The sequence below is a fragment of the Falco biarmicus genome, chromosome 6 (assembly GCF_023638135.1).
Source record: "Falco biarmicus isolate bFalBia1 chromosome 6, bFalBia1.pri, whole genome shotgun sequence".
In the NCBI taxonomy this organism is placed as follows: Eukaryota; Metazoa; Chordata; class Aves; order Falconiformes; family Falconidae; genus Falco; species Falco biarmicus.
This window is the reverse complement of record NC_079293.1, coordinates 73,688,406-73,715,721: the sequence shown is the minus strand read 5'-3', so window position 1 is coordinate 73,715,721 and position 27,316 is coordinate 73,688,406. Positions and strand designations below refer to the sequence as shown.

The window sequence follows — 27,316 nt, the reverse complement described above, 5'->3', positions numbered from 1 at the left end:
CGGCCGTGCGGGGCGCGTGCTGACGTGGCGGCGACGGCGGCACCATGCGGAGCGGCGGCGGCGGCGGCCCGGTGAGTGCCCGGGGTGCTGCTGGCCGCCGCCGGCGGGACTGGCGCTTCGCCCCGAGGGTCTCGCTGGGCTCGGGCGCAGAGTGGGCTCGGCGCGGCCCCGAGTAGCCGAGCGGCCCCGGTCTGCGCCGCTGCCGCCCGCGGGCCGCGCCCCGTCCCGTGGCCGGGCGGCGAGCGGGGCTCGCTGCGGGCTGCCCGGAGAGCCGGCGGCGGCGTTCAGGCCCGCTTTCCGCCCGGAGAGCCGCCCGCCGAGGCTGAAGCCGGGGGGCGGGTCCGGAGCGGGGCGGCAGCCGCACGTGCTGCCCGCACGGTCTCCGTCGCGGGAGGCGGCAGCGCGTGGGGCCGCGGGCCGGGAGCCCCGCGAAGGGCGCGAAGCCGTTCCCGTGTCCCGCGGGGTCGGGACAGGCGCGGCAGCGCGGAGCACCGGGGGCTGCCGTCGACGCCGCCGCCGGGGCCGGGCTCGGCAGCCGCGGCGGCCTCCCGGCCTCGGCCGGAGCCGCCGTGCGGGGCTCGGCGCCGCCTCCCGCGGTCGCTGCGGCGGGGCAGCCCGTCTCCAGCCGCCGCCCGCGCTCGGGCCGCAGCAGCGGCCGCTCGCCGAGCGCCTGCCTGCCTCCTCCCGCCGCGGCGGGGCGCTTGGCCGCGCCGCCGCCCGTGCGCGTCGGGCCTCTGCGTGCTGCGTGGGCAGCGCGCCGTGCGGGTGGGAACCCCGCGGGCCTCGGCGGCGCTGTCTCTGGAGGCCCCTTCGGGATTGCGGCTGTCAGCTTCCCGGAGAGGGCGCCTCGGCGGCTCATCCCTGCTCTCCCTTTTTGATTGCCTCTCCTTAACCGGGAGCGAAACGTGTCCGACAGGTCTCCGCTTTTATGCAAAGTCTTTTACTCCTAGAAAGAAAAATCCCCACAAAAGCACCTTAAAACATGTGCCGTGTCTGTCAGCCACCCGGGTCCCGCAGGTGGCAGGGGAGGCCGGCTCACGGCAGCGGGCTGCGCCTGCCCGTCTGCTCGGTTTTCTCATTACAGCTTCGCAGGCCTGGTCTGTTACTGTAGCTGCTCCTCAGCGAGGTTTCTCCATGGTTCCGATGTAGGGGTTTCCCAGCCGCCGCTCTTGGCTGCGCATAAACTGCCTCGAAGTAATACAGGCGCAAAGATCCCATTGCCTTTCCTTCCAGAGAAGACCAAGTAGGACCGTGAAGTCATTGATTGAGCAGTTGTGGCGTTCTCTCCTGCTCCTCCCGTGAGCAGAGACTCTGGGGCTGGAGACCCAAGGACCCTCTGACGCTCTGTAGTCACGGTTTAAGGATTCATCTAGTTGATGTCGCTGCCGTCTGCTGAGTTTCTTACCTGTTGGCTGGGCTGTCTCTCACTGACTGTGGTCCTGGGAAGAGTGAACTGCTACTTGTTCCTGTGTACAGATGAGATGGCGAGAGCATAAAAGACAGATCAAAGTTACATTTTTCCCAGTGCCTTTGTTTTTTTAGTGGTGAGTTTCATTTGCCTGGAAGCTGCCCATTCCCTAGTTCTGCTGCAGCACCCGCAGTTTGTCAGCATCTCCTCCTGACGAGTCATCGCAGTTCTACGATTTCTTCCGATTCTGTCATATCCCCGTGTGCTGTTTTCCCCAGAAAACATGTAGCGTTTCTTTCTAACAACTAACTTCATGGCATGGTCCAGTTGATAATGTGCATTACATTTTTCTGTAAAGACGATGGGTAGTTTAGCCATGTTCTCCCTGCTGACCCGCCTCCCCCCGAAGTTTCTTAGCCAGTTCCTGTATGTGGCAAAATACTCTCTGTTCCCAGGTTACGTCTTTGGCATTTCATATACTTCTGCTGGGCATTGATTTTTGTGCCATGTAAACAAGTGCCGTGTAAAAGCTAGTCAGTTGAGATCTAAACCATTTGTCATCGTGTGTGTCACGTGAAGCGTGGGGGTATGGGGGAAGATTTTTCTCGACCCCTAGTGTTAGGTCAGCACCCCAGGAAAGCTGAGACCCTTGTGCCTGACCAGTCCGTCAGCATCCCGCTACAGGGACCCTTCAGCAAAGAGTCCCACTGGATCGGAGGGTGATTTTGAGTGACTTGCTCAGGGGAACACGCCAGCAACAGCAGGTGGGACCCCTTGGTGGGTCTGCCCACGAATATTTTACCCGCTGCCAGTTACTGCTAGCGTCCACAAAGGATTAACGCTAACAGCTTCCGGAATAACGCTCTTTACTAATATAAGATGGTGACCAGTTGGGGTTTGTGATTGCTGGTGATAGAGACTGTCTGCAAAAGTGAGCTTGGAGTCGTACACAACCAAACTATAATCACTAATAACAGCTAGCATGAGTTAGTTATTTAGCATGCATAAGGTCAAGTTCTTACTTTGTCTTATTATTGGCGTCCGCGTGGGGGAGAAGACGGGTGCAGCCTGTTGACGGATGCCAGAAGTTAGGATGAAGTCTTCCCTAACTTCTCCCCTCATCTGCCCACCTGTTTTACTTCGTAGTGTATTGCGTATTCATTTATCGTACATAGGATTGGTTACAAGCTTCTCGCTTCTAATGCAAATTAGTACGCATCCGGAGATAGCACTGCTGAAGCTCTCTACTAACTGCGTGGGCTCCTCAGGTGGGGTTTTGCCCTCTTTGGGGGGGGGGCTATTTGAGTTGGAGGTGATGATCTCCCACTACCACAATTAGCTTTTATCTTATTTTCAGCTAATTTTCTGTTGGTGTCAGTGGACTGCAACACCTTCGGGTCCTGTTTTCTCTCCTAGCGAGTACTTCCCTCATGCGAAGGCTTCCTTCTGCGTAACTTAGGTGACGGTGTTCTTTGCACTGTCTGTTCTGTGTGTCTCTTCCTCCCCAAGGCTGACTGCCTTGGTTAGAAGTCCCTTCATTCGTACCAACTTTAGGGTGAGTCGGATTGACCTAGCTTCGTGGACACTGAATCGGAGTCGGGTAATCCAGGAGTTTAGACAGCAATCCCCCCTGCCCTCCTCCTCCCCGCCTGGACTGATTTCAGTCCAGGACTAGCCCTTTTCCGTCATATTTCGGTGGAGCTTGAGCAACTCCAGGCATACACTTTGTGGTTACTAACTTGTATCGGGTGCCCAGTGAGGTGTAGTAGTTCCTTGGAGGCCGGTAACTTTGAGATGGAGGTGTGCGTTAGTATTACGATGAGATTATTTCATCTGAAGAAAGTCATTTTGCCACAGTGGTTGACTGGCCGCGGACATCTCGTGGGTTCTTCATGCAACAACTGGTACGCAGCTTATCAACTGTGTGGTGCCATCAAGTTGCTGTTCCTGCGGGATAGCACAATAGAGCCTGGCCGCGGTGTCTCTGCTCCATCCTCCGTCACTCTTATCAGCATGTGCTGAGCTGGCAGGGTGTGTTGCTTGGGGAGCTGTGGTGATGTAGATTCCGTGCATGCCAAGCATCCTGCAAGCGACAGCTGTATTTTACCCTAAAAAAGCTTTCTGGAGTATGGCGCTTCTGTCAGGACCCCATTTTCTCTAATTGCCCCCCTCAAGGTGATTTTCCCACAGCGTGGTCAAGTCTGGGGCAGAATGCAGGTACCACTGGACGCATTGGAGACAAAGAACACTCCCTCGTGCCCCGTTGCAAGGGGAAGGATGGGCTTTCGTGTGGGGAGCGTAGCGAGGCGCATCCCTCTTTTGATGCCAGTCGTAATTCATCTGCGAGTTGAACAGGTTAAACGCTTCCTGGTTGCAGAAAACAGTGGTTTCCTTTTCAAAGGATGGTATGCACGTCCTCAGAGTGCAGGTGACTGTGTTTAACTGAACGGCGAAACGTGCGTAAAGCAGAAAAATGATGCCACTAATGTAAATTGTTCTTACTTTGTTAGGACGGCAGGCCTGGACATCACAGGCAACAGAAGGTCAAGAGGTCTCTGGGAAACAAAAGGTATGTGAATGTTTCTTGCGTGGTTTGGTGGGAGGGCAAGAAATAAGCTGAGGGATTCCTCTTGGAAAACCGTATCTGGTCTGTGCACGATATTCTGAATTTTAAGAGCTGCGATGATTTTGGTTTGTGTGATGAGCGTCTCAACTGACTTTGCTCATTGGTTTGTAGGAAAAGTGCTTTTCTGACACTTCACAAAGGGGTATGAGCTTTCATTGATTGTTTTCAAAAGGGTTTTAGCACTGGGAAGATAAATACGTTATGTTTGAGACCAAGCGGTGTTCCAAAATCTATGTATTTGGAGCGTGATTGCAACTGTGAAAGGCTTTAGTTAAGAGAATTCCTCTCCCCGTCCTTCTGCGGTACCTTCTTAAACATAGTCTATACTGATCTGACCTGGTACCATCAACGCCTCCCACCTACTGATTTTAGTACGGATGCGTTCAAACGTGTGAACTCCACAACCCGGCACGTGGGAGAGTATTGCTGGGACACCCATCACTGTCATCGTTAAGCGATCTACTTATTTCAGTTTGTGAATTGTGGCAGCACTGGGATACGTTGGCAAGTGTTTCTGTTTTCTGTTCTCTCCTCTCGCCCGTTAATGGTATTTGCCCAGAGAATAGATACTCTCTGTGTTGCTTTGACGCCTAATGGTTTTGCTGTCGTGTTACGGTAGTGTAAATGTCCAGGCATTTCAGGGCTGTTGAGAAATACTTGAGACTAGCGAAGCCAAGTTCCGTCTGATCTTGAGGAAGAAAAATCGGGGCTGCTGGCTTGTCTATCTAAATTCATCTTCATGTAGTGCGATTTGTAGGATCTACTGTAAGGCTGTCTCCATTGCTGAAAGCCCTTGCTGGTTCAGATTCTTTCTAGCGTTAAGTCTTTTAATTGTGTAGTGTCAGCTCTGGCTCTGAGAATAGGTACTGAAGGAGATCTTGCCCTTTGTGGGATGGAAGAGGTCTCTTTTGTAACGCTGGGCTGCAGAAGAAGTCCTATATTCTCCTCGGGTTGCTGAAGGACAACTGTGTATTTTTAAACGGGGTTTAACTTGTGCCTGCTTCCGAAGTTGGAGGTTTGAGGCAGGATGGATTTATTTATTTTTTCTGTTCCTGTCAAAAGCTTTTTAATGTCATTCTCTAAACAGACGTCCTGAAAGATAACATTTGGGGTGGCACTTTTCAGTTCAGGAAATCGAGGCGATTCGGGGAACTGCGCGATGAATTTTAGAGCACTTGGGAAGATGCGAGGGGTGTTGTCTGTCCGGTTATTGTGGTTGTGCGTGTATGTATGCATACCTGTACACAGGATTTTGAGTTGTTGTTTTCCAGGTCTAAGCACTTTGAGGAGGTGGAAACTACTGTCCTAGGACTGAGCAGTAACTGCGATGAGACAGGCAGCAGCGTGTCTTCCGCCTCACCACAGGGTCGAGTGAACGGAAGTGCAGAGTCCAGAAGCAAGCGGGCCATTCGCAGGCCTGCTTACTGGTTGGAAACGAGAGGAGTAAAAGCCAGCATTAACAAATCTTCAGAAAATAAAGGTACTCGTGGCTCTTGGCTCGATGCAAACCTGTTTTTCTCTGTGGTTCTTTGATGAGAGCTTAGATGACTTCTGAAAGACATGCCACAGATTCCCAGCTTGGTAATGCCACTCATGCATCAGGAGAAATAGATTTCCTCCACTGCAGAAATATAGGTGAAATTCTCTGAGGTTACACGGTTCCTTTTGAGTGACTTGTCTCTTGAAATCAATGACTCTTGTGACTGAACCTAGTTTTATCTGTAGAAGAGGTGTGTATGAGGGTTCTGCCAGTCGTATCAGGAATATGCTTTGAGAGCTTCAAAACCAGAACAACCATCGCTAAAGCTGTAGAAGAGGGTTCATTCAGCAGTATTCTGGATTAGGCATGGGTTTTGTGGTTGGTGGTAGGTTTTTGGTTTTTTTTTTATTAAGGATGCTTTCATTTCTTTTCTCACTTTTGTCACTGACTGTTTTTGGATTTGGAGTGGTTTGGGTCCTATGCTCAGATTTCCCAGCCTGGCAGCTGTTTTCCAACCTTCTCGTGTGGCGGAGAGCCAAATCTTTGCTCTTCTTTAGTGTGCTTCCTTCTCGCCTCTAAGTCAGGATGTGTATCCCATCCTGTTGTGGGGAGAGCCGAATCTGGCGCCTTGATAGAACCAAGGCTGCTGCAGCCCCACACCCCCAGGTCCAACCAGTAAGGAGGCTAAGCGCGTATTGCTGTAGGTACAAACACAGGGCTGCCACCTGTACACGCAGCCAGCCACGCGGACCAGCGCAAAGAGGCGCGCTGAGCACTCGCACAAACAGCCCCAACAGCCTCCATCCTGTTTGCCTGTCTGGCTGATCAGGATGAAGATGTGTTGGTGGGAGAAGAGAAGCATATGCAAAACGTGCTTATAAAGAAGTGCGTGTATATAGGTATGTGTATGTTTGTGTGTGCACGCACAAGTGCAATGTGGATCTCTCCTGTAGCTGGACTTAAACAGTCGCTCTGCTCTGTATCTGGCCTTTGGATCCTGGCCTACTCAGTTGCTGGTACGTGGACATACTGGCCCCTGAGGCCTGCAGAGCCACGCCAGTCGCTGGTGTAGACCTCCTTACAGACAGGCTCACATGCTCAGACACTGCTGTCCCCTGGTCCCTCTGATTTGGTGTCAGGCATGAGCAGGCTTGTGTACAGACCAACCACCTGTACAAGCAAGTGGTCCTTTTTATCCTCTTACACCTCTGCTTTCCCGCACTTGATCCTCCCCAAATCAGCTAATCCTCACCCTTTCCCTTCCTTTGATCCCACTCCTAAACATCCCAGTCCTGTGTCACCCTGACTTGTTCTTTGCTGGCATCCCGTGTGTCACCTAACCGTAGGTGTTAACACCACACTCTGCCCCTCTCCCTGCTCCCTTCCCTTCCCGCTCCCAAAGGGTGCTGCAGAGGGTGGTTCCCAGGGACTCATCCTGGTGGGTCTCCTGGGACAGACCTGGGAAGAAGGTGTCTGTTTCTTTGAGACCATCATTTGTGTTCCCCTGCCTGCCGTCGTGCTTCTGTACTTGTCTGTGGTCGTGGAGATAAGCCTTTGGTAGGCCTGGAAAGGGTGAGGGGAGGCAGGATGTTCCCTGGGGTTCCCCACCTGCCGTTGTTTCTCTGTGCTACTTTGTGTGTGCGTGCAGACGAGCTTTTTATGACATAACCTCGCACCTTCTGGCTCGCTTCCCGAGGAGCGTTATTTTCCCAGGCCGTGCTGTGACACTGTTTCTTGCATATTTGCTGTGTCCAAGGATCGCAGGCTGTGGAGTACCTAGATGTTACTGAGTCCAAAGGCTGTCTCTAGCTCACTGGTGTCCAGGTGCCTTACAAAATCTACTTTCCCGCACACACACACACCCCACCCCACCCCTTTTTTTTTGGAGTATTGAATACGAGGATAAGCTGAGGCAGCAGCAGGCTCAAAGCTGTTACCCAGAGTGAATGATGAAAGTGAAGCGTTTCTGTTCTTACTCGTTAGCAGGAGAAGTACTATTGAAAGGCAAGAGGAAGTCTGAGCAAGGGGAAGGCGAAGATCTTCCGGACTCTCCCAAGAAGAAGCAGAAGATTTCGGGTAATACAAATAACTTGTAATTCCTAGTTGCAAGCCTCCAGGCGCTTCAGATTTCCTCCATGCCCAAACGCTATCCTCTGCTGTCTTCCAACTCTATTTTGGATTCTAGGTGTTTTGCTACAGGAGCCAGTTGGCTAGTTTTGATTTTACAGTGGGAGATGATTGTTGTAATTTCAGTCTCTTCAAAGTCCAGCAAAGGGAGGGAGGAAAGGAAGCAGGGGAAGTACAGGCTAGTGTGCTTCATTTCAGTTTCCCCAGAGATTCTGGACTAAATAATCAGAGAACTTAGTTGTAAAGCTCTGGAGATGAATGAGTAGATGATAACAGCAATACGGGTTTGTTGAGGAGAAACCAAAGCCGACCACTTTAATGCTCTTTTACCGCAGAGACAGATGCCGGGGCAGGGGTGGTGGTGGGGGAAAGCTGGACATCATAGGTCGTTCATGCCTTCAGAGGATTGATAATCAGTGGTGAGGTGCAAGAGGAAGTGTACGAGTGGTGAAAGCAGGAGCAGGTGACGCAGGAGAAGTATACATCTGCCGTTCAACCTTGCAAGGATGAGGTTAAGGAAGCCAAAGGCAACCTGTAGTTGAATCTGGACAGGAAAGGATTCTACAAGTATGTGAACAGCAGATGGAAGGCCAGGGAAAGCATGAGTGCATTGCTGAAGAGGGCAGGGGAACTGGTGACAAATGATGTTGAAAAGGCTGAGGTACTCGGGGCTTCCTGTGCCTCAGTCTTGATGAGTTACAGGAATCCTTCAGGAATGCCGGGTGCCCGAGACCAGAGGGAGGGTCTTGAGCAAGGGAGCCTTACACTCGGTGAAGGAGGGTGAAGTTAGAGTGCTTAAACAGACGGGACATACCTAATTATTTACCAGCTAACCAGGGAGGTCGCAGCTGACTGGAAGTTAGCAAATACGATGCCTACCTAGAAGAAGGGCCGGAAGAAGGATCCTGGGAACTACAGGCCGGTCGGTCTGACCTCGGGTGCCGGGGAAGGTTATGGAGCAGATCATCTTGAGTGGCATCCTGCGGCACATGCAGGACAACCAGATGATCAGGCCCAGTCAGTGTGGGTTTATGAAAGGCAGGTCCTGCTTGGCTAGCCTAGCCTAATCTCCGTCTGTGACAAGGTGACCCGCTGTAGTGGATGGGGAAAGGCTGTGGGTGTCGTCTGCCTAGACTTCAGTAAGACCTTTGACAAGGTTTCCCACAGCATTTTCCTGGAGAAAGGGGCTGCTCATGGTTTGGACAGGTGTCCTGTTCACCGGGTAAAACCTGGCTGGGTGGCCAAGCCCAAGGAGTGGTGGTGAATGGAGTCACAACCCGCCGGTGGCCAGTCACGCGTGGTGTTCCCCGGGGCTTGGTGCTGGGACCAGTCCTGTTGAGTATCTTTGTCAGTGGTCTGGATGCGGGGCCCTAGTGCTGCCTCAGTCAGTTTGCAGACAACGCCGGGTTGGGCGGGAGCGTAGATCTGCTCGAGGGCTCTGCAGAGGGACCTGGCCCGATGGGCCGAGGCCAATGGTATGAGGCTGGACATGGCTCGGTGCCGGGTCCTGCCCTTGGGTCACAACAGCCCCACGCAGCGCTACAGGCTTGGGGGAGAGTGGCTGGGAAGCTGCCCGGCGCGAAGGGCCCTGGGGGTGTTGGTCGACAGCCGGCTGATTGTGAGCCGGCAGCGTGCCCAGGGGGCCGAGAGCATCCTGGCTTGTGCCTGAAATAGTGTGGCCAGCAGGACTAGGGACGTGATTGTCACGCCGCGCCCAGCACTGGCGAGGCCGCACCTCACGTCCTGGGCTCGGTTTTGGGCCCCTCACTCCCAGACAGACACTGAGGTGCCGGAGCATGTCCAGAGCTGGGCAGGGGGCTGGGGAAGGGTCTGGAGCACCAGTCTGATGGGGAGCGGCTGCGGGTGTTTAGTCTGGAGAGGAGGAGACTCGGGGGCGGGGGACACACACGACACCGTACTGCTCTCCACAACTACCTGAGAGGAGGCTGTAGCCAGCGGGGGTCGGTCTCTTCTCCCAGGTAACAAGTGACAGGACAAGAGGAAAGGGCCTCAGGTTGCGCTGGGGGAGGTTTAGATTGGATATTGGGAAAAGTTTCCTCATCGAACGGGTGGTCAAGTATGGAACAGGCTGCCCAGGGAGGTGGTGGAGTCCCCACCGCTGGACGGATTTGAAAGACCTGTAGATGTGGCGCTTGGGGACATGGTTTAGCGGTGGGCTTGGCGGTGCTGGGTTAACGGTTGGACTCGATGCATCTGACAGGTCTTTTCCAACCTAAATGAGTCTGTGATTGTATGATTCGAAGTTACATGGGGCCTGACGGGTTGTACTGAGTGCTGAGAGAGCTGGCTGATGTCATTGTGAGGCCACTCTTGATTATCTTTGAAAGGTCATGGCACCTGGGAGAGGTTCCTGAAGACTGGAAGAGAGCAAATATCACTCCTGTCTTCAAGGACAGAAAGAAGGAAGAGCTGGGGAGCTACAGGCCGGTCAATCTCACCTCAGTCCCTGGGAAGGCGATGGAGAGAATCGTCCCGGAAATCATTTCCAAACATATGAAGGACAAGGTGGTGATTGGGAGTAGTCAGCATAGATTTACGAAGGGCAAATCCTGCTTCGTCAGCCTGACAGGCTTCTACAACGAGGTCACTAGCTTGGCGGATGAGGGGAGAGTCGTGGATGTTGTTCACCTCAGCTTTAGTAAGGCTTTTGGTGCTGTTTCGCACGACATCCTCGGCGGTGAACTGGCCAAGTACAGGTTAGATAGATGAACAGTCCAGTGGTTTGAACACTGGCTTAAAATCCAGGCCCAGAGGGTCGTGGTCAGCAGCACAAAGTCGAGTTGGAGGCACATCACTAGCACTGTACGCCAGGGGTAGGTGCTGGGGCCAGTGCTGTTTAAGATTTTCACTAATGACCTGGGCAGTGGGACAGCGTGCACCCTCAGCACGTACACACGTGATACGAGCGGTGGTACATGAGAGGGGTGTACTGCTGTTCACAGGGACCTGGACAGGCCGGAGACTTAAGTAGAGAGGAATCTCTTGAGGTTCATCAAGGAGAAGTGTGAAGTCCTGCAGCTGGGCAGGAATAACCCCACATAGCGGCATATGCTGGGGGCTAACTTTGTGGAAGCCAGCTCTGCAGACAGGGATGTCGGGGTCCCGAAGGACAGCGAGCTGGCCTTGAGCCAGCAAGACGCGCTGTTGTGGCAAGGGCAGCCAACAGCATTCTGGGCTGCCTTAGGAAGAGCGTTGCCAGCAGGTCAGGGGAGGTGATCCTTCCTTTCTGCTCAGCACCAGAGTACCGTGTCCAGTTCTGGGCTACCTGATACAAAAGAGAGGTTGGTGCAGGGCTGCAAAGATGATCGAGGGACTGGAATATCTTTCCTATGAGGACAGGCTGAGAGAGCTGCGACTCTTCAGTCTGGAGAAGGCTCGGGGGGAATCTTACCAGTGTGTATCAAGGCTTGGTGGGAGGGAATGAAGAGAAGGGAGCCAGACTCTTCTCTGTAGGGCTCGCTGACAGAACAAGAGGCAGCGGGCACACATGAAGACACACAAAGTTCTGCCCAAAGGCAAGGATAGACTTTTTTACTGTGAGGGTGGTCAAACCCTGGCACAGGTTGCCCAGAGAGGTTGTGGAGTCTCCATCAGTGGAGGTACTCAAATCTTGACTGGACGTGTTGTTGGGCAGCCTGCTCTAGCTGACCCTGCGTGAACAGAGGGGTTGGACTAGGTGATCTCAGGAGGTCCCTTCCAGCCATAACATCGCTGTGATTGCTGTGAAACAGAAACAAGTATAGAATGATGGTTCGCAGTCTGTCTGTCCTAGGTTCGATTCTAACCATTGTTTTTGTCACCAAGGACCTGGAAGTATATGTAGACAGCACAAAGCCGAAAGGGATGGCAAGTGCGGTGGAGAAAAGGCTGAAATTGAAAGCGGTCTTGATGTTAGAGAAGCAGTCTGAAAAACAGAATGGAATATAATATAGTGTGTAAACTTAAAGACGCTGTAGTTGGGAAGAAGTATTAGTGCAGCTGAAAGACAAAGAGCGACATCCTAGGTGTCGGTTCTTCAGAAGAGGGTTTGAGATTTATAACAGCTCAAATGTTGAATAAGGACCAAGAGCGTCATACTTGTTCCTGAAAAGGCACATGTCATGCTGAGGTGTTTGGGCAGAGATGCAGACTGTCAGGCATGTGAAGTAATTCTTGTGCTCTAATGCAGGGTCACACTTGGAGTGCTGCTTCAGCAGTGGACACTGCAGTTCAGGAAGTGTGTGGACCAGCTGAAGAGACCAGGGAGAAGAGAGCAAAAAAACATAACCCCGTGAGAAAATCCTGAAACAATAAGAGTTGTTTAGCCTAAAGAAGACAGGAATGAGTAGAGGAACGGGACTGTCCCATTTGGTTGCCAACAAGTCGTTAGATTGGCTCAGCCGTACTGTGAACAGGGGATGTTTCAGTGTGAAGAGTTCCCATCCCCTGAGCTGTGTGTATGCACAACGGTACAGATAGCAGATATCTGGATGGGGCTAATGCCTGCAGCTGTAAGTAGCTATGGATTTTGAGAGGGAGTAGGGAACATAATCTTGACGTTCCTTCAAAGGAAAAAAAACCACCAAAAAAAACATTGAACATTTCTGAATGAGTAGCTTTGAGACAGCAGGCTGAGTAGCAGCATCCTAGCAAAAAGACTCTGCTTTTTTGTAACAAGGCTCGCGAAATTAAGTCTTCCGGTCTTTCTTGTTTGTGTTCTAACAGGAAAAAACCAGCAAGCTGGAACGCAACAGAACTCCAGAGCGAAAGGCCCCTGTGTTCAGAAAGAACCAGAAACCTATGGCCCAGGTAAGAAGCAGCAGCAGTTGCTCAGAACTGTTAATGAAGCAGCGTGTCCTGGTTTCAGCTGGGATGGAGTCACTTACCCTCTTAGGAGCTAGTACAGCGCTGTGTTTTGGCTTTGGTGAGAGAGCAATGTTGATAACGCACTGATGTTTTCAGTGGTTGCTGGGTAGTGTTTATCCCAAAGTCAAGGCCTTTTCAGTTCCTCGGGCCCTGCCAGCCAGAGGGCTGGAGGGGCACAAGGAATTGGGAAGGGACACGGCCAGGACAGCTGGCCCGCACTAGCCAACGGGATATTCCACACCGCAGAATGTCGTGCTCGGTACATAAACTGGGGGGAGTTGGCCGGGGCCTGCTCAGTGCTGCTCGGGGGCTGGCTGGGCATTCGTCAGCGGGTGGTGAGCATCGCTTGTTTGGGGGTTGTTGAGAGCTATTTCTTACTTCCCTCCCTTTGGATTTTACTCCTCTCCGCTTCTCCCTCTTTTTCCTTCCAGTAGTTGTTATGCTTATTCTAGTTTTTATTCTAATTTCTTTCAGTTACTGACTTGTTCTTATCTCAGCCCTTGAGGTTTACCCTTTTCCCGATTCCCCTCCCCAGCCCTGGGTGGGGCCGGGGCGGAAGCGAGTGGCTTGGTGGTACTTTGTCGCCGGCTGGGGTTAAACCTCGAGGCATCCGAAAGATAAACGTGATTCTTTCTAGGATTTGAATCTGAGCAACAGCTGCGCTTCGGGTGTTTCCATCTTGTTGTTCACTGTACTGTTGACAAGGAAGAACTGGCTGCTGTCCTTCTGGCGCTGTGTCAGTACTGCAGAGCAAGACTGGAGGGACTGCATACTGCCTAATAGTGTAGTTCCAGGTGGTTTTACCCCTGCACAGTGGGACGGTGAAGGGGGAATTGCTTTCTGAAGAGAGCAAAAGCCCGTTGAAATAGTTTCAACTCTACAGCTTGCAAAAATATGTATACTTTTTTACTCAGCAGAGTATGTTTGCAGGAAAAACTCCGTCGCTGTTGCTGCCAAGTCACCTCTTGTGGTAACCTGGCAGGCAGAGACTCAAGCAGTCCGTGCTAGGAGAACAGCGTTAGCCTTGGCTCAGCAGGTGGAATGACGTGGGATGTGTTGCTCACAGCACTCGTGAAATAGCCCAGTTTTCTGCCCAGTGCTGTCTGATTCACAGGCTTTTCCCGCAGCCACCTGGGGAGGGGCAGCCCCTCCCTGATACTACTGGGCCAAGGGGAAAGCCTTTAGATCTTTTGATGATAAGACTTTGGGCAGATGGCTGCTAAGCCACTTTCTTCCCAGAACCCCTTTCAGTAATTTATAACCCTTGTGGCGTATGGCCCTTCACAAACAGGCCAGGAACTGGAGAGTGTGCCACACAGGGTACTTTTCCCTGGCTGTTTCTTGAGGATCTTGGCCCGGTGGTGTAGCTCTGTTCACTTTTGGTGCCAAGGTGGCTGGCTAACGTAAGTGGCGTGCTAAAGATTTGGTTAGTAGAAGCGAACCGTGGACTTTGTCTGAAACTGTTTGGTCACACCTGTGGCTGCTTCTACTGTGGAAACCCTTTTGCCAGAAGGAGAGTTTACTCTGCATGCTGAAGTAATTGTGTAAAATACAAGTGAATGGATGAAAAATCTCTGCTGCACAAGTGGAAGAACACTCCTTGCAAGGAGATGGTAGGATTAAAGAGTTTTTATTGAACGATCTCCCAAAAGGAGTGACGTGTGCCTCGTCCCATGACACACTGGAAGCTGCAAATGAGCTAAAGCTATTGAAGTGTCGCTGGACACGAGTTTGGTAGCGTGTGACCTGTTTCCTTCCAGGATTCATTGTGCAAGTGGAAGGGGAAAAAAAAGATGCTGTGTTTGCAGTTCTGTTGCAAACCTTTTGTTTTGGCAGGTAGTATGGAAGAGCGGTGGTCTTTGGAAATTCAGGACAAAGGCCGAGTTACCTGCCCAACATGCCGGGCTGTGGTGAGGAAGACTGTAGAAGGACTGAAGAAACATATGGTAAATTGCAGGCAGGTAGGAACAGGAGAGATGAGCAACGTGTTCTTTAATCCTCTTCAGCTTGCTGCCTGCACGCTGTTTTGTGTTGCATTTAGAACCGGTTTCCTCTCATCATCGCGTCTCTAAGCGAGAGTCCTTTGTACACATGTAAGAGGCTGCGCTTGGTGCTTCTGGCTTAGCCTTTTGCTGGCGGTTTGGGGTAGTGAACAAAGGTGTAGCTATTTTATTGTTCCCCTGAATGTTAGGCTCCCTAAAATCTCTTCTGTTCTTGATGGGCAGTTACCAGGCACAAACAAAATGTTCTGCTCTCCTGCTCCTTTCCCCCAAAGCGTCTCCCACTGCTTTGGTTAGCTTACAGTTGCACGCACCGTGTCCTTGTTTGTTTCTAGGAAATGTTCACATGTCATCACTGTGGGAAGCAGCTGAAGTCTTTAGGAGGGATGAAATACCATGTCATGGCAGACCATAACAATCAGGTAACATGACTGCTGTGCATCTAAAAACCCTGCAGGCAAGAGAGTTTTGGGTTCCTTCCCCGGCACACACAGTATCAGAGCATGGTGGCTTTTTCCTGTGATGTAGCTGCTCCAGTCTTCTCTGCCTGTTATTTTTCCTGTGAGATTTAACATCTGAAAAAACAGTAGAGTGTTAGGAGAGATGGTAGCCGTCCTGCATCTTAGAAAGAGGGGGTGAATTTCTGTTTAGGCTGGTTATACGGTCACAGGTAAACGGCATTCTCAATGAGAAAAAAAATGATTGCTCATTAGGCTGCGAGTTTCAGTCCTGTGCTAGAAAGCCGTTTTTCTACATCCAGAGCAGACTAGAGTTCAGGGTTTTACAAGTTGAAAGGTAAAAAAGCAGAAACAGCAGTTTAGTTCTTGTCTGTGTTTACTGTAAAGATAGGAATGCTACAGTCTGCTTTTCCTCTTTGCTGTTACTTTAAAGAGGGCGATGTCTCCTGTTGCAGTTGTGAAGAATTAGAACTTTTGAAAAGGTCACTGGGAAGTTTGGGTAGGGTTTAGATCAGGGGTCCTCAAACTTTTTAACCAGGGGGCCGGCGCGTGGATGAAGTGGCAGGAAGCCATCTGCGGCTGCTTGGTTTCCCCCCCCAACCCCGGGCGGGGGAGTTCTGTAAATACCGGGGGCTGGATTGAGGACCCTGGGGGGGCGTATCCGACCCACAGGCTGTAGTTTGAGGACCCCTGGGTTAGATAATTGGTTACTGTTCTTTTTTACGTGGTTCTCAGTACTGTGGTTTCTGAACCTACAGCTGTATTAGTAAACATAATAGGCCAGGGATCACGCTCTGACCCTGAGGAATAGGTCTGTCACTCCGTTCTAACTTTCTCTTCAGTCCAAGTGTAATATTATTATTAGGTAGTGTAGGAAATAATAAACAGTAACCATTGGAGAGAGAACAGACAAGAACTTGAGCTATAGTTTCGCACAGGTGAATAACCGTTACAGGTAGTTAGTCGGCTTAGCTTTAGTTGGGCTAAGTGGAAATGGCAGGCCCAGGAAATGTTAAAGGTGCGTGACAGAGATGAGTAAGTACTTCCCACAGGCAGAAGAGGACCAAAGTAATTATGGAAATACATACCTTTGTCCTTCCCAGCAGCTGTGGCTTGGGACCATTTCTTAGCAAGGTTTTGTTCCTAGATAGCTATCTAAATGTTAGAATGCTTATCTGCAAAGTGGTTTTCAGGCAGTTTACTCCCTTTAAAGGTAATTCGGTTGTTCTGGGATATAGACAGACCGTGATCATTGTATTAGATACACTTTTGTAAAATCTTAAGTGGCAGAGATGTAATTGTTTTGGAAGCTTTCCTTCAGTTGTGTGTTGACTAGTGAATTCCCTGTGAGAAGAGCTGTAAATGCTGAGCACCCTATGTTTTTCTTTCATCTTTCTGCTGTGCTTTAGCCAGTTGTGAAGGAGGGAGGAGAACTGGATGAGCAGCTTGAGCGAGACCGCCTTCGGAAGGTTTTGAAGCGTATGGGAAAACTCAAGTGTACGAGGGAGGTAAGCTGCATTGTGCTAAGTATCCTGAATTAAACAGCGGCAGATGCATGAATATAAAACATTAAGAGAGTTCTGCTGGGTCTGCTGTGGGGCTGGCTAAAGCTGGATTTATTTCAAGACCCTAGGTATGTTTTAAGACAGAGTATTGTAGAATGATTTGGGTTCAAAGGGACCTTTAAAGGTCATCTAGTCCAGCCCTCCTGCAGTGAGCTTCTTCAGCTAGACCACGTTGCTCAGAGCCCTGTCCAACCTGGCCTTGAATGTTTCCAGGGATGGCACACCTACCAGGTCTTTGGGAAACTTCCGCCAGTGCTTCACCGGCCTTGTAAAATTATTTTTTCCCTTCAGTCTAGTCAGAGGGCACCCTCTGAGTTCAAAGCTGTTACCCCTTGTCCTATCGCTACAGCCTCTACAGAAAAGTCTGTCCCCATCTTTCTTGTAAGCCCCCTTTCAGTATGGAGAGGCCGCAGTAAGGTCTCCCCGGGGCCTTCCCTTCTCCAGGTGAAACAGCCCCAACTCTCTCAGCCTTCCCTCCTAGGAGAGGTGTTCCAGCCCTCTGATCATTTTTCATGGACCTCCTGTGGACCCGCTGCACCAAGTCCATGCCTTTCCTATACTGAGGACTCCAGAGCTGGACGCAGCACGCCAGGTGGGGTCTCGCCAGAGTGGAGTAGAGGGACAGAATCCCCTCCCTCGACCTGCTGACCACCCTTCTTTTGATGGCATCCAGGATACGCTTGTCTTTCTGGTCTGCAAGCACACACTGCCAGCTCGTGTCCGGTTTTTCATCCACCAGTACCCCCAAGTCCGGCTCGGCAGGGCTGCTCTCAATCCCTTCATCCCCCAGCCTGTACTGATACCGTGGGTTGCCCCGACCCAGGCGCAGGACCTTGGTCTTGGCCTTGTTGAACCTCATGAGGTTCGCAAGGGCCCACTTCTTGAGCTTGTCCAGGTCCCTCTGAATGGCATCCCATCCCTCAGGCATGTCAGCCGCGCCACTCAGCTTGGTGTCGTCTGAAAACTTGCTGAGGGTGCACTCGATCCCACTGTCTGTGTCGCTGACAAAGACATTAAACAGTAGCGGACCCAGTGCGGACCCCTGAGGGACTCCGCTCGTCACTGATCTCCGCCCAGGCACTGAGCTGTTGACCACTGCTCTCTGGATGTGAGATTCCAGCCAGTTTCTTACCCACCGAGTAGTCCACCAAGTCCGTATCTCTCCAGTCTAGAGAGAAGGATGTTGTGGGGGACCGTGTCAGAGGCCTTACGGAACTCCACAGAGGTAATATCCATAGCTCTTCCTTTGTCCACTGGTGTGGTCACTCCATCACAGAAGGCCACTAGGTTGGTCAGGCAGGACTGCCCTTTGGTGAAGCCGTGCTGGCTGTCTGGAATCACCTCCCTGTCCTCCATGTGCCTTAACATAGCTTCTAGGAGGATCAGTTCCGTGATCTTGCCAGGCACAGAGGTGAGGCTGACAGGTCGGTAGTTGCCAGGGTCCTCCTTTCTACCCTTTTTAAAAATGGGGGTTTTGCCCTTCTCCACTCACCAGGGACTTCACCTGACTGCCATGCCTTTTCCGGTGTCGGGGAGAGCAGCTTGGCAACTACATCAGCCAGTTCCCTCAGGACTCTGGGCTACGTCTCATCAGGTCCCGTAGACTTAGGTACGCCGAGGTGCCTCAGGTGGCCTCAGACCTGATCTTCTCTTCCAGCGGCAGGGACTTTGCTGCGCCAGTCCTCGCCTTGAGGTCCATCCGCTCGAGAGGTGCGGCAGGAGTGAAGACTGAGAGAGAACTTGCTGAGTACCTCCGCCTTCTTGTCTGTTGTTGCCAGTTTGCCGGTCATGTTCATCGCAGGGTTACGCTTTCTTTGACCTTTGTGTTCTGGCTGACATACCTAGAGTAGCCCTTCTTCTTTTTTGTGTCCTTTGCCAAGCTCAGCTCTGGCCACATCTTTGCTTTCCTGACCCTAACCCTACACAACCAGGCACCTTACACCTGGCGATCGAGAGCTCTTGCACTCTGTGGAAGGGGTCCTCAAAGACCTGGAGCTCTGTTCTGCTGCCTTGTCTGCTTGCCTGTAAATGTAGGTTCAGCAAAGGTATGACTTTATAAATGCATTCAGTGGAATGCATCAGGGAGGAAGAAGTTAAAGGAGAACCGTGTTAACTTGCAACAGTATTATAAACTGCTGACAGCATTACGTGATCGTTAAGGCTGCAAGGGAACCGGCTGAGGTCACCTAGTTCAACCCCTGTGCTCAAGCGGGGTCAGCTGGAGCTCTTTGGGTATCTCATGTGTTGGTGTCTTCAAGGGGGATCGAGAGGACACTGCATTGTTTCTCGTGTGCACCAAACACATTTTATGAATGTGTGCTTCTGCTCTTTCCTCAGTTGTTTGTGATGGCTGGGAAGATGGTTTTACACATAATTAACTGTGTGAGCGTGTCTCTGGTTTCTGAAAGTACTGAGACTGGCTACAGCTAGAGAAGGGGATGGAGGCCTCCCTTAGATGGATACATCTAAGAATATTAAAACCTGGCTGATGCACGTTTGATTTGTTCTGTTCCCAAGCTCAGTGTCAAGTTGATCACTGGATTCAGTGTCGGGAGATCCTCTAGTAAGTGACATCCGCTGGAGCCATTGGGGGTTTTTGTTGTCCTCCACTGCAGCAGGAGGCAATAGCTGTATCCTGGGAGGAGCTGAAAGTTTTATTTACCATTACCCGAGTGTTGCTATTGCTCTAGACAGTCTGGCCGGCCAAGCAAGTGTAAAAGCTCCCTCTTTTTCTGCCCACCTCCCGCATTTGTATCTGAATTCAATCTTCCCGTTTTGTGCATCCTCATTTTACACCTTGCTTCTTCAGTCCGCATCCTGACATTTTTTGTTGCGCACTACCTACAAAGAAGCTGTAAGAAACAGTTTCTCCCATCTGAGCCAATTCTTTCTCCCAGATTTTGTCTGTCTGAACAGGTGAACGTTAAGGTTTGCTACCTCATGGTCTCTGGTGTGGCAGGAAAAGTGCCAGTACTTTGGTGAGCAAGCTGTGGATCCTATGCACAGTGGGCATGTGATCACTTGGCGAGCATTTTTCTTCCATGCCTTTTTCTTCTGCATTGGCAGGGCTGCACAGGCAGCTTCACGACCATAATGGGATACCTGTATCATGTTAAAAAATGTGGGAAGGCTGCTTCTGAGCTGGAGAAAATGGCTATGAAGTGCCATCACTGTGGAAAAGCATACAAATCAAAGGCAGGACTTGTCTACCATCTGCGATCTAAGCATGGGCCGGTAAGTGCAAATGGCCATAGTTATCCCGATAGCCTGGTGGTGCTTGAGCCATCCCGACGTGCAGCACACATAGGCGTTTGTCTGCTGGTCGGGTGGGTACTTAGGCCTGGCAAATCTGTGTTTTTCTGTCTCTCTGGAGTATTGTGTCCTTGACACTTTCCTTCTAGCAGCAGCTGTTGCTGTTCCGTGACTAGGATGAAGTTTTTGATAGTGAATCACCGTGGCAGCAGTAAACTTTCCCCAGCCTGACTGTTGCTCCATGGAAGAATGGCGCCAACATGTGTAACTTGTGAGGTGCTTTTCTTTTGCTCTTGGAAGACCCAACACTGGAGCGGAGCAGGCAGTACTCTGCTTGTTGTCCATGAGGGCGTTAGAGGGAACGGTGCGATCCTTTCAAGACCAGCGGCTGCATGAGACTGTCTGCTTGAGCCTTAGTGCTGTGACCCCTCTGAGTAGATCTGGGGTTCTGTCTCGCTAGAGGGGTGCACTTCTGTCCTGTGCCTGTGAGAGCGAACCACAGCCGCAGCAGCATTTTTGTGAGGGATTTGGCAGAATATTTCTTGGCAGTCTTTAGTGTAACTGAAGTGGGAACTACCGAAGGAGGCTCACCTTCTTTGGCCCTCGTTGCAGGTCCCTTTCCTCCATGAGGAGAGAAGAACAGAGAGCCTGAAGGAAATCAAAGGTGAGCCAAACAACACGGGCAGAGTTCAGAGGAGATCTGCAAAGGCGGCAATCTACTATCTCCATGAGCTAGCTGGAGAAGAGCTGGCCAGAGAGTGGCCGAAGAGAAAAGTTCTGCAGGACTTGATTCCAGATGACCGGAAGGTAGAAATGCTGTCTGGGGTCTGAGTCTTTCTTCACATCGGATGAGTCTTGCGCTGGCATCTACCCAGTGTTGCCAGTGTTCAGTGGCCCACGGAAAGCAAGTATTGAAGAAGTACTGTCTTGTGGGAGGGATCAGGTGTTGCTGTCCCTGGTCTTAGATGACAGTGTGGCTACAGCAGCAGTTGCTGTGGTGTAAGTATTTCATCCAGGCAGGCTATAATGACTTCCCAGGCGTATCGCTGTCAGTTTCAGTGGGCACAAGTAATGAAGGCAGTTGTAGGCAGTATGTTGCTGGCAAGTCATAGGCTACAGGTCGCTGCTGCCCTGCAGTGATAGTTCGTAGTTTTTCAGGCAGCAGAGTTTCCAGGAGCGTCTTTTAGGCTGTAGGAGAAACCCAAGGGTAAAGGGTGGTTCATGATTTGGGCGGGGTACGTACAGTTAGAGGGATGGTTGTAGTCAAAGTCTGGGGATTCTGGCCTTGGTGGGGGGTGTTCCAGGTTCAGTTATGTTTGTGGAGAGTCAGTGAGACAGGAAAGGATTGGCTGTTAGCGCAGGACAAGAAATAGCACCTCTGTCTCACAGCCTGGGAGAGAAAGGGCCATACTTGGCACTCTGCGTAGCCAACGCTGCTTCCAGCTTTCAAGTCCATCTCTTTATCTCAGCTGAAATATACTCGTCCCGGACTGCCCACCTTTAGTCAAGACGTGCTGTGCAAATGGAAAACGGAGATAAAGATGTACCGAAGAGTCCACTGCCCAAATCAGGTAATCCTGAAGTGTTTCTGAAGCCTCCAAGGGGACAGATCTCAGGTCTGTGTGAGCCAACAGCTTTCCAGAACCCTGACATTGCAGTTTGTCTCGCTGTGGGCGACAAATTCTGCTCCACGGTTGGTTAGTGTCACCAAGACGCTGTCTGGACTGTTGCTGGGGGGGTGATGCCTCTGGGGATGTGTTTGTCTGCTTCAGGGCCAGTAACTTGGTGTCAGACTGGACAGCTTTCCCATCCAGCTGGGAGCCGGCCCCTTTGGAGGTTTGAGCAGTAGCAAAATGTCAGGCCCCTGCCTGCCTAGCAGGTGCACTAAACCTAAGTACGGAAGCAGGAAGGAGTAGAGATGGAAATGTAAGAGTAGAGGAGCTGTGTCTGGCACAGCAATTAAGTTTTCTTTTGAAAGCTGGAAACGAGCTACAGAAGACTCTTGCATGGCGCTTGTTGTCCTGCTCTAGGGACGCTTATGCATGTGCACTTGGTCTCTTACAATCCCACGCACCAGCCACCAGTCAGATCCACTGAGAAGAAAAGTCCCCATTGGTGGAGACGGTGGTAGATGTGATACAGGGGACACCCGCTGCCAGGTAGCCAAGTGGCGGCTTCCATCCAGGTTTGGATGTAGAAACAATGCCGTCCCCCTGCCCTACCCCATCGCCAGCACTCTCTCCCCAGTTTTCAGCCTTGCGTCATTTCCAAGTGTAAGAATTGCAACATGGTGCTGTGTATGGAGCTGTCTCCAGAAAGCAGCTGTCCTGTTTCACCGGCGGGTAACGCAGAAGCATGTCTTGCACCTCCCTCCTGTTTCAGTGCCTGGGATGTCGGCTGCATGGGACCGAGTATCCCGAGGGTGATGCCCAACGCTCCACGCGGGGCAGGCCTGCAAAGCTGCCCTTTAGCTGAGACCGCTGATGCGGATGCAGTGCCCCCAGGGACGTGAGCAGGGCAGGAGAGGTTGAAGCGTCTTGTTCTTGCCCCTGTGCTCTGCCTGAAATTAATCTCTGCTGCACTTTAGGCAGAATGCAAACTCTGTCGTTGCACTCAGGCTTTAATAGAGGGCGAAAGTAACTGTGACAGGAGTCTCTTGGAGATGTCGAAATGCGCTCAGAAACACTTCACTTGCTGAAAGCTTATGTCTCTTTTGATGGTCCTTTTAGCAGAAACATCCTGGCTTTGTAGGACTCGGTGTCTCCCTCCCCCTGCCTCTCTTATCCCTTTTGGAATTGTCTTCTGGAGAACAAGACTTTGTTGTGTGGGAAGAAGTGATTTCTTAACTTGAGTTTTGCTGACGTGCCCTTTTTTTACCGTTTCAGGGTTGTGAGTCTGTATACGGCAGCGTCTCGGGACTCAAATCTCACCTCGGCACGTGCACCTTGGTTGGTAGCCTTCCTGTCCTCACTGTCTGTTATACCGATAGCCGGACTGTCCCTGTGCTTCAGCTGTCTCCTTGTTGAAGCTGTTGCCCAGCCATCTGCTGATCCGAGTTCCTCACAGTTTGAGGGCTTTGCTGTGTGCTAACGGGGTTGCCATTGCAAGCACTGCTTGAGGCAAGGAGGAGGCGTCTTAATGGGCTGCCTTTTAGTGAAACCGCAGTCCTAGCTGTAGATTCACAGCTACAAGAGCATTTTTTCCAGGTACGGTGCCAGAGACCTTGTAACATCTCACAGAGCAGTCGTACGCTTTGTGGGCATAGCCGGCGCATAAGGTCAGCGCTCCTGTAGCTAAAGCATTGTCTGGTACGAGCAAGAGTTTCTTACTACTGGGTTGTATCTGAGCAAGAGTCAAATACAATATATAGGCGCGTCAGCCTTCTTGGCAGCAAGTGGTGATGGATTTTTTTGTTTTGGTGCCAGGGAGACTTTGTGGCTGGTAAATACAAGTGTCTCCTGTGTGAGAAGGAGTTCGTTTCAGAGAGTGGGGTCAAGTATCACATCAACTCTGTGCATGCTGAGGTAAGAGGCAGAATGGAAGTCTTCCGACCCCAGGCTGTCGGAGGGGGGGAGGGTGTCTTGGGAAGGAAATGCTGGATGCTTGCCCTGTTTTATTTTTTCCTTGCTCACTGCTAGGGACAGGGTCCTAGGCTGGCGGGGCCTTTGGTTTGCTTAAACACGCATTGGTCTGGGGAACAGGCGTGTTGCTTCGCGTGTCTTGTCCCAAGCTGCTGCTGCTCGGTTCAGCTCTTCAGCCTTTTCCATGCCTTTAGCCAGGCAGTTGCCAAATCAAGCCTGAATCCTCTGAGACAGGGCAACACCTGAGGAGGAACATCGGGAAGCAGATCTTTGTTAGGCAGCTGCCTTTCCAGATCTCAGGTTTCAGGAAGCCCTTGTCCCAGGAGGCAGCTTTTGTTATAAGCTCTGATAGGCTTTATACGGTGTGTTCGCCATGGGTACCAACCTGTTGCCTTCTGAACCCTCCAGGACTGGTTTGATGTGAACACAACTACCACCAAAAGCTTTGAGAAGCTAATGAAAATCCGCCAGAGAGAAGAGCAGAGGAAGCAACGGAAGAAACGTCCTTTGACCCGGGGCAAAAAGAAGAGTACTGGGACCCTGGCTGCTAAGAAGCTCCCCGTTGCTGGAGTTGAAAAAACGAGAAGTAAGAGAGGTCGTCCCCGGCGGGTGGACAATGAGAGCGTGAGCAGTGAGGAGGGGCAGCCACAAGTTTCACGGAGAGCCAAATTTCCAAAAACCAGCCGCAAGCGAGGCCGGAAGTAAAGCCCTAGAAGAAGAGCAGGAGCAATCCTAAAGCTTCTCAGTGAGAAGCCCCACTTGTGTCACGCTCATAACCCACAGCGCTAATATGAGCAACTGAATATCTTTGGGACTGTGACTCCGTTCTGCTCAGTGACCTTGATTCTGAAACTGTTGCCTCTGGTCAGTTGTGGGAGACTTCAAACCAAAGCTGCGGTAGGGAGGCTGCCTCTCCTGGTGCAGTTCCCTTGGACGGTGGCACTAGCAGGGCAGCCGGTGTAGTTCCTGCTCTGGTTACAGTCTCAGTTTGGCTCGCATTAGTTGCTTGTTTAGTGGTTTCCAGTACAGCAGCTGTCTGTTTTGTCGTCTTCCTCTGATGGGTGAGATGAGGGTTCTTTTCTAGCAGTTCTCCCTGTAAGGGACTGGCTAGCGCACCGTTTAAGTCTCAGTAAGCGGGGAACCCTTTCTTGCACAGTACATACACAAACGAAGCAGTGCTGTGCAGAACAGAAAGGCTTTAGCTTGCCCTGGCAGTGTCCTGGCTGCTGTCAGCAAGGCTGCCCCCGAAGAGCAAAGGCCTTCCTAGCGTGTGCTCCAGTCTGTTGCGCAAGGCACCTTCTCTCCTTCCGTCGCTGGTGTTTAGGCTCAGCACCAGACAGCAGCACGTGAGCTCTGGTCTGCTTGGAAGTAGTTACCCTCGTCAGGAAACCAATATTCCCCTGGCATCTGTCTTCTGTAGCACTGGGCGTTGAATGTATGTCGGGTCTTCCAGTTCGATGAGGAATAAATACTCTCCAACCTTTTGAAGATTCACTGGCCCTTCAGAGACCCCCAGTAACTAATGTAATAAGACGGTCTTCATGGGCCCTCTGAAGACTGCTTCTTTCAGACTCACCTGGGAAACAAAACGTACTGCAAGATGGCTCATATCTGCAGTAGCAGTCTTGCTGGTGCTGAAACCCAGGTTTCATTGAACTGCCTTGCCAGTGTGTCGTTCCCTGTCATGCCGTGTTCCCATAGTGTCCTTTTTTTCTTGCACTGTAGGCGCCACGCCACCTTTGTTGTCTTCTATCACCTGTTTCTTTTAAATATTGCTTCCTCGGTGTGAATGAGGTTGGATAGCAGTGGCTTCCCTGTGTGGAAGAGGGTAAAGGAAGAGGGTTCGTTCTTTTAAGTCACAGGTATGACCTCTGCATCGTAGGGGATATCCTCCTGTGCTCCATAACTGCAGCAGATGTCATAGAAGCTAGTAGGAAGCTGCAGCACAGGCAGTACTACTCTGTTTTTCAAAGAATGGGTTCTCCAGAATTTCTGTTGTCCAAAAACCCACTGTACCAGGAAGTTGCAAAATTTGACCTTTCCTTGCAGTTTTGCAGGCAAGAAACTAGGTAGTTGGCTGTGTGTTGCCTCCCTGTGAATTTTCACTGTCTATCAACGCTGTTGATGCTTAAATGCACAGGGAAGCCACCACAGTTCCTGGTGAACAGGCAGGTTTATACATGTGTGTTACCACCAGAATAACCATGTTGGCCCCGACAGTGGGAAGTGCCGTATGGGCAGGGTGTTCTCCAGAACCACCTCTGCCAGGTAAGAAGCAATGCAGACCCCAGCTGAGCATGGTCTGTCTCTCGTGGGGAATAACACCTGTATGGCAGCAAGGCAGCGTGCAGTACTCCATTGTGATTGACATGCGACAGTTACGCTGTCCTTTGGAACCAGCTGTCACTGTGGCTGCGGTGCTGTGCTGGAACTATAAATATGTGGACTTCTGTGCAAGGTGTGTAAGGTTTACAGTAAGACGGGCAAGACCAGAAGACGACAAAATAAAATGTCACCAGTGCGAGAATGCGGTTTCTTGTCTTTTTGGTGTGTAGTGTTCTTGGTACTATCCCTGCTTGTGCAACACACCCCACCCTGCCCACTTGGTTGTTCCCGCATGCTCTGGTGCTGCTCAGTTCTCTGCACCATTTCTCCTCAGTACCCCACTCGGCGCAGCTGTACTTTGACCACGTTTCCTACCTTCCCACCCAAGAGATGGACCACATGATAAACCCAAGACGTATAGGAGGTTTTTCTTAGTGATTTCAGCCTAGAGTCCTGTTTACTGTCATTTAGGAGTTACTAGCCAGACTTGCTTTCTAGACATGGATAATTCGTGACCACCTGGCTTTTATAGAGATGCATCAACAGCATCTTCCCCCACACAAACATGGCATGTGGGAAAACCCCCATTATCCAGCAGTACATTCATGCTCCATCAGTGTTACAGCAGATTGTCAGCTGGTTTGGCTCAAGCTGGTTAAGAGGTGCTGGCGCTGCTGCACCAGTGCAGTTCACTACTTGTGAGGAGTGTCATCTTTTCAGGAGCACCTGCATCCTGCTGTAGATGGAAAAAGGCAGGCTACCCAGTGTGACTGCAGCTGGGCTCTATTGCGCTGAGGGTGTGGGAGAATTTAGCCTCAAGGGAGGTATTTTAATTGGGGAATTCACGTGTATGGGGGGCTATAACTAATGTACAAAACCAGGGAACTGTACTACAGCCTACTGTGCTAAGATTTACTGTTCAAGCACCTGTGAGTGCTATTCAGCCCATAAGAGTTCAGTTAGCCTAACATTTTGCAAATCCAGGTCAAAATTCTACCTTACAGAACGGTTTGGGTTGGAAGGGACTCTTAAAAACCACCTAGTCCACACCCCTGGCCATAGGCGCAGACATCTTTCACTAGACCAGGTTTGTCAAAGCCTGGTCCAACCTGCCCTTGAACACTTCCAATGATGGGGCATCCACAGCTGCTCTGGGCAACCTGCTCCAGTGTCTCACCACCCCCATTGTCAAAAATGTCTTTCTCTTGTCCAGCCTAAATCAGCCCTCTTTCAGTTTAATACCATTGTCCCTTGTCCTGTCACTACAAGCCTTGGTGAATAAGTCTTCAGCCTTTCTTACAAGCCCCTTTATGTACCAAAAGGCTGCAGTAAGGTCTCCCTGAAGCCTTCTCTTCTCCAGGCTGAGCAGCCCCAGCTCTCCCAGCCTGTCCTCCTAGGAGAGGCGTTCCAGCCTTCTGATCGTTTTCCTGGCCTTCCTCCGGGCGCAGTGCTCCAACAGGTCCCCCTGTCTGCGTCACTGATGAGGTCAGGAAATAGTATTGATGCCAACAGAGACGCCTGAGGGACACCAGTCATTGCCCCAGCAAACAGCTCCTACAGATTTTTAGGAAGAGATCTAGTTGGGCGCGCGCATGCGCGCGTGTGTGTGTGTCTGTGCGTCTGTGTGT

At 51.3% G+C, this 27,316-nt stretch overlaps 1 protein-coding gene across 1 annotated transcript; it reads left to right on the top strand.

The window, feature by feature from the left end:
• Positions 1–28: 28 nt before the first annotated feature.
• Positions 29–25,890, top strand: LOC130151324 (zinc finger protein 512-like). Its single transcript, XM_056343461.1, is given in 15 exon segments — positions 29–71; positions 3,919–3,977; positions 5,306–5,514; positions 7,501–7,590; positions 12,367–12,450; positions 14,344–14,468; positions 14,843–14,929; positions 16,375–16,473; positions 19,597–19,764; positions 20,395–20,589; positions 21,252–21,353; positions 22,668–22,730; positions 23,208–23,306; positions 23,772–24,062; positions 24,064–25,890. Coding segments are annotated over 15 exon segments (1,734 nt in total). The 5' UTR covers positions 29–44; the 3' UTR covers positions 24,100–25,890.
• The last annotated feature ends 1,426 nt before the right edge of the window (positions 25,891–27,316 follow it).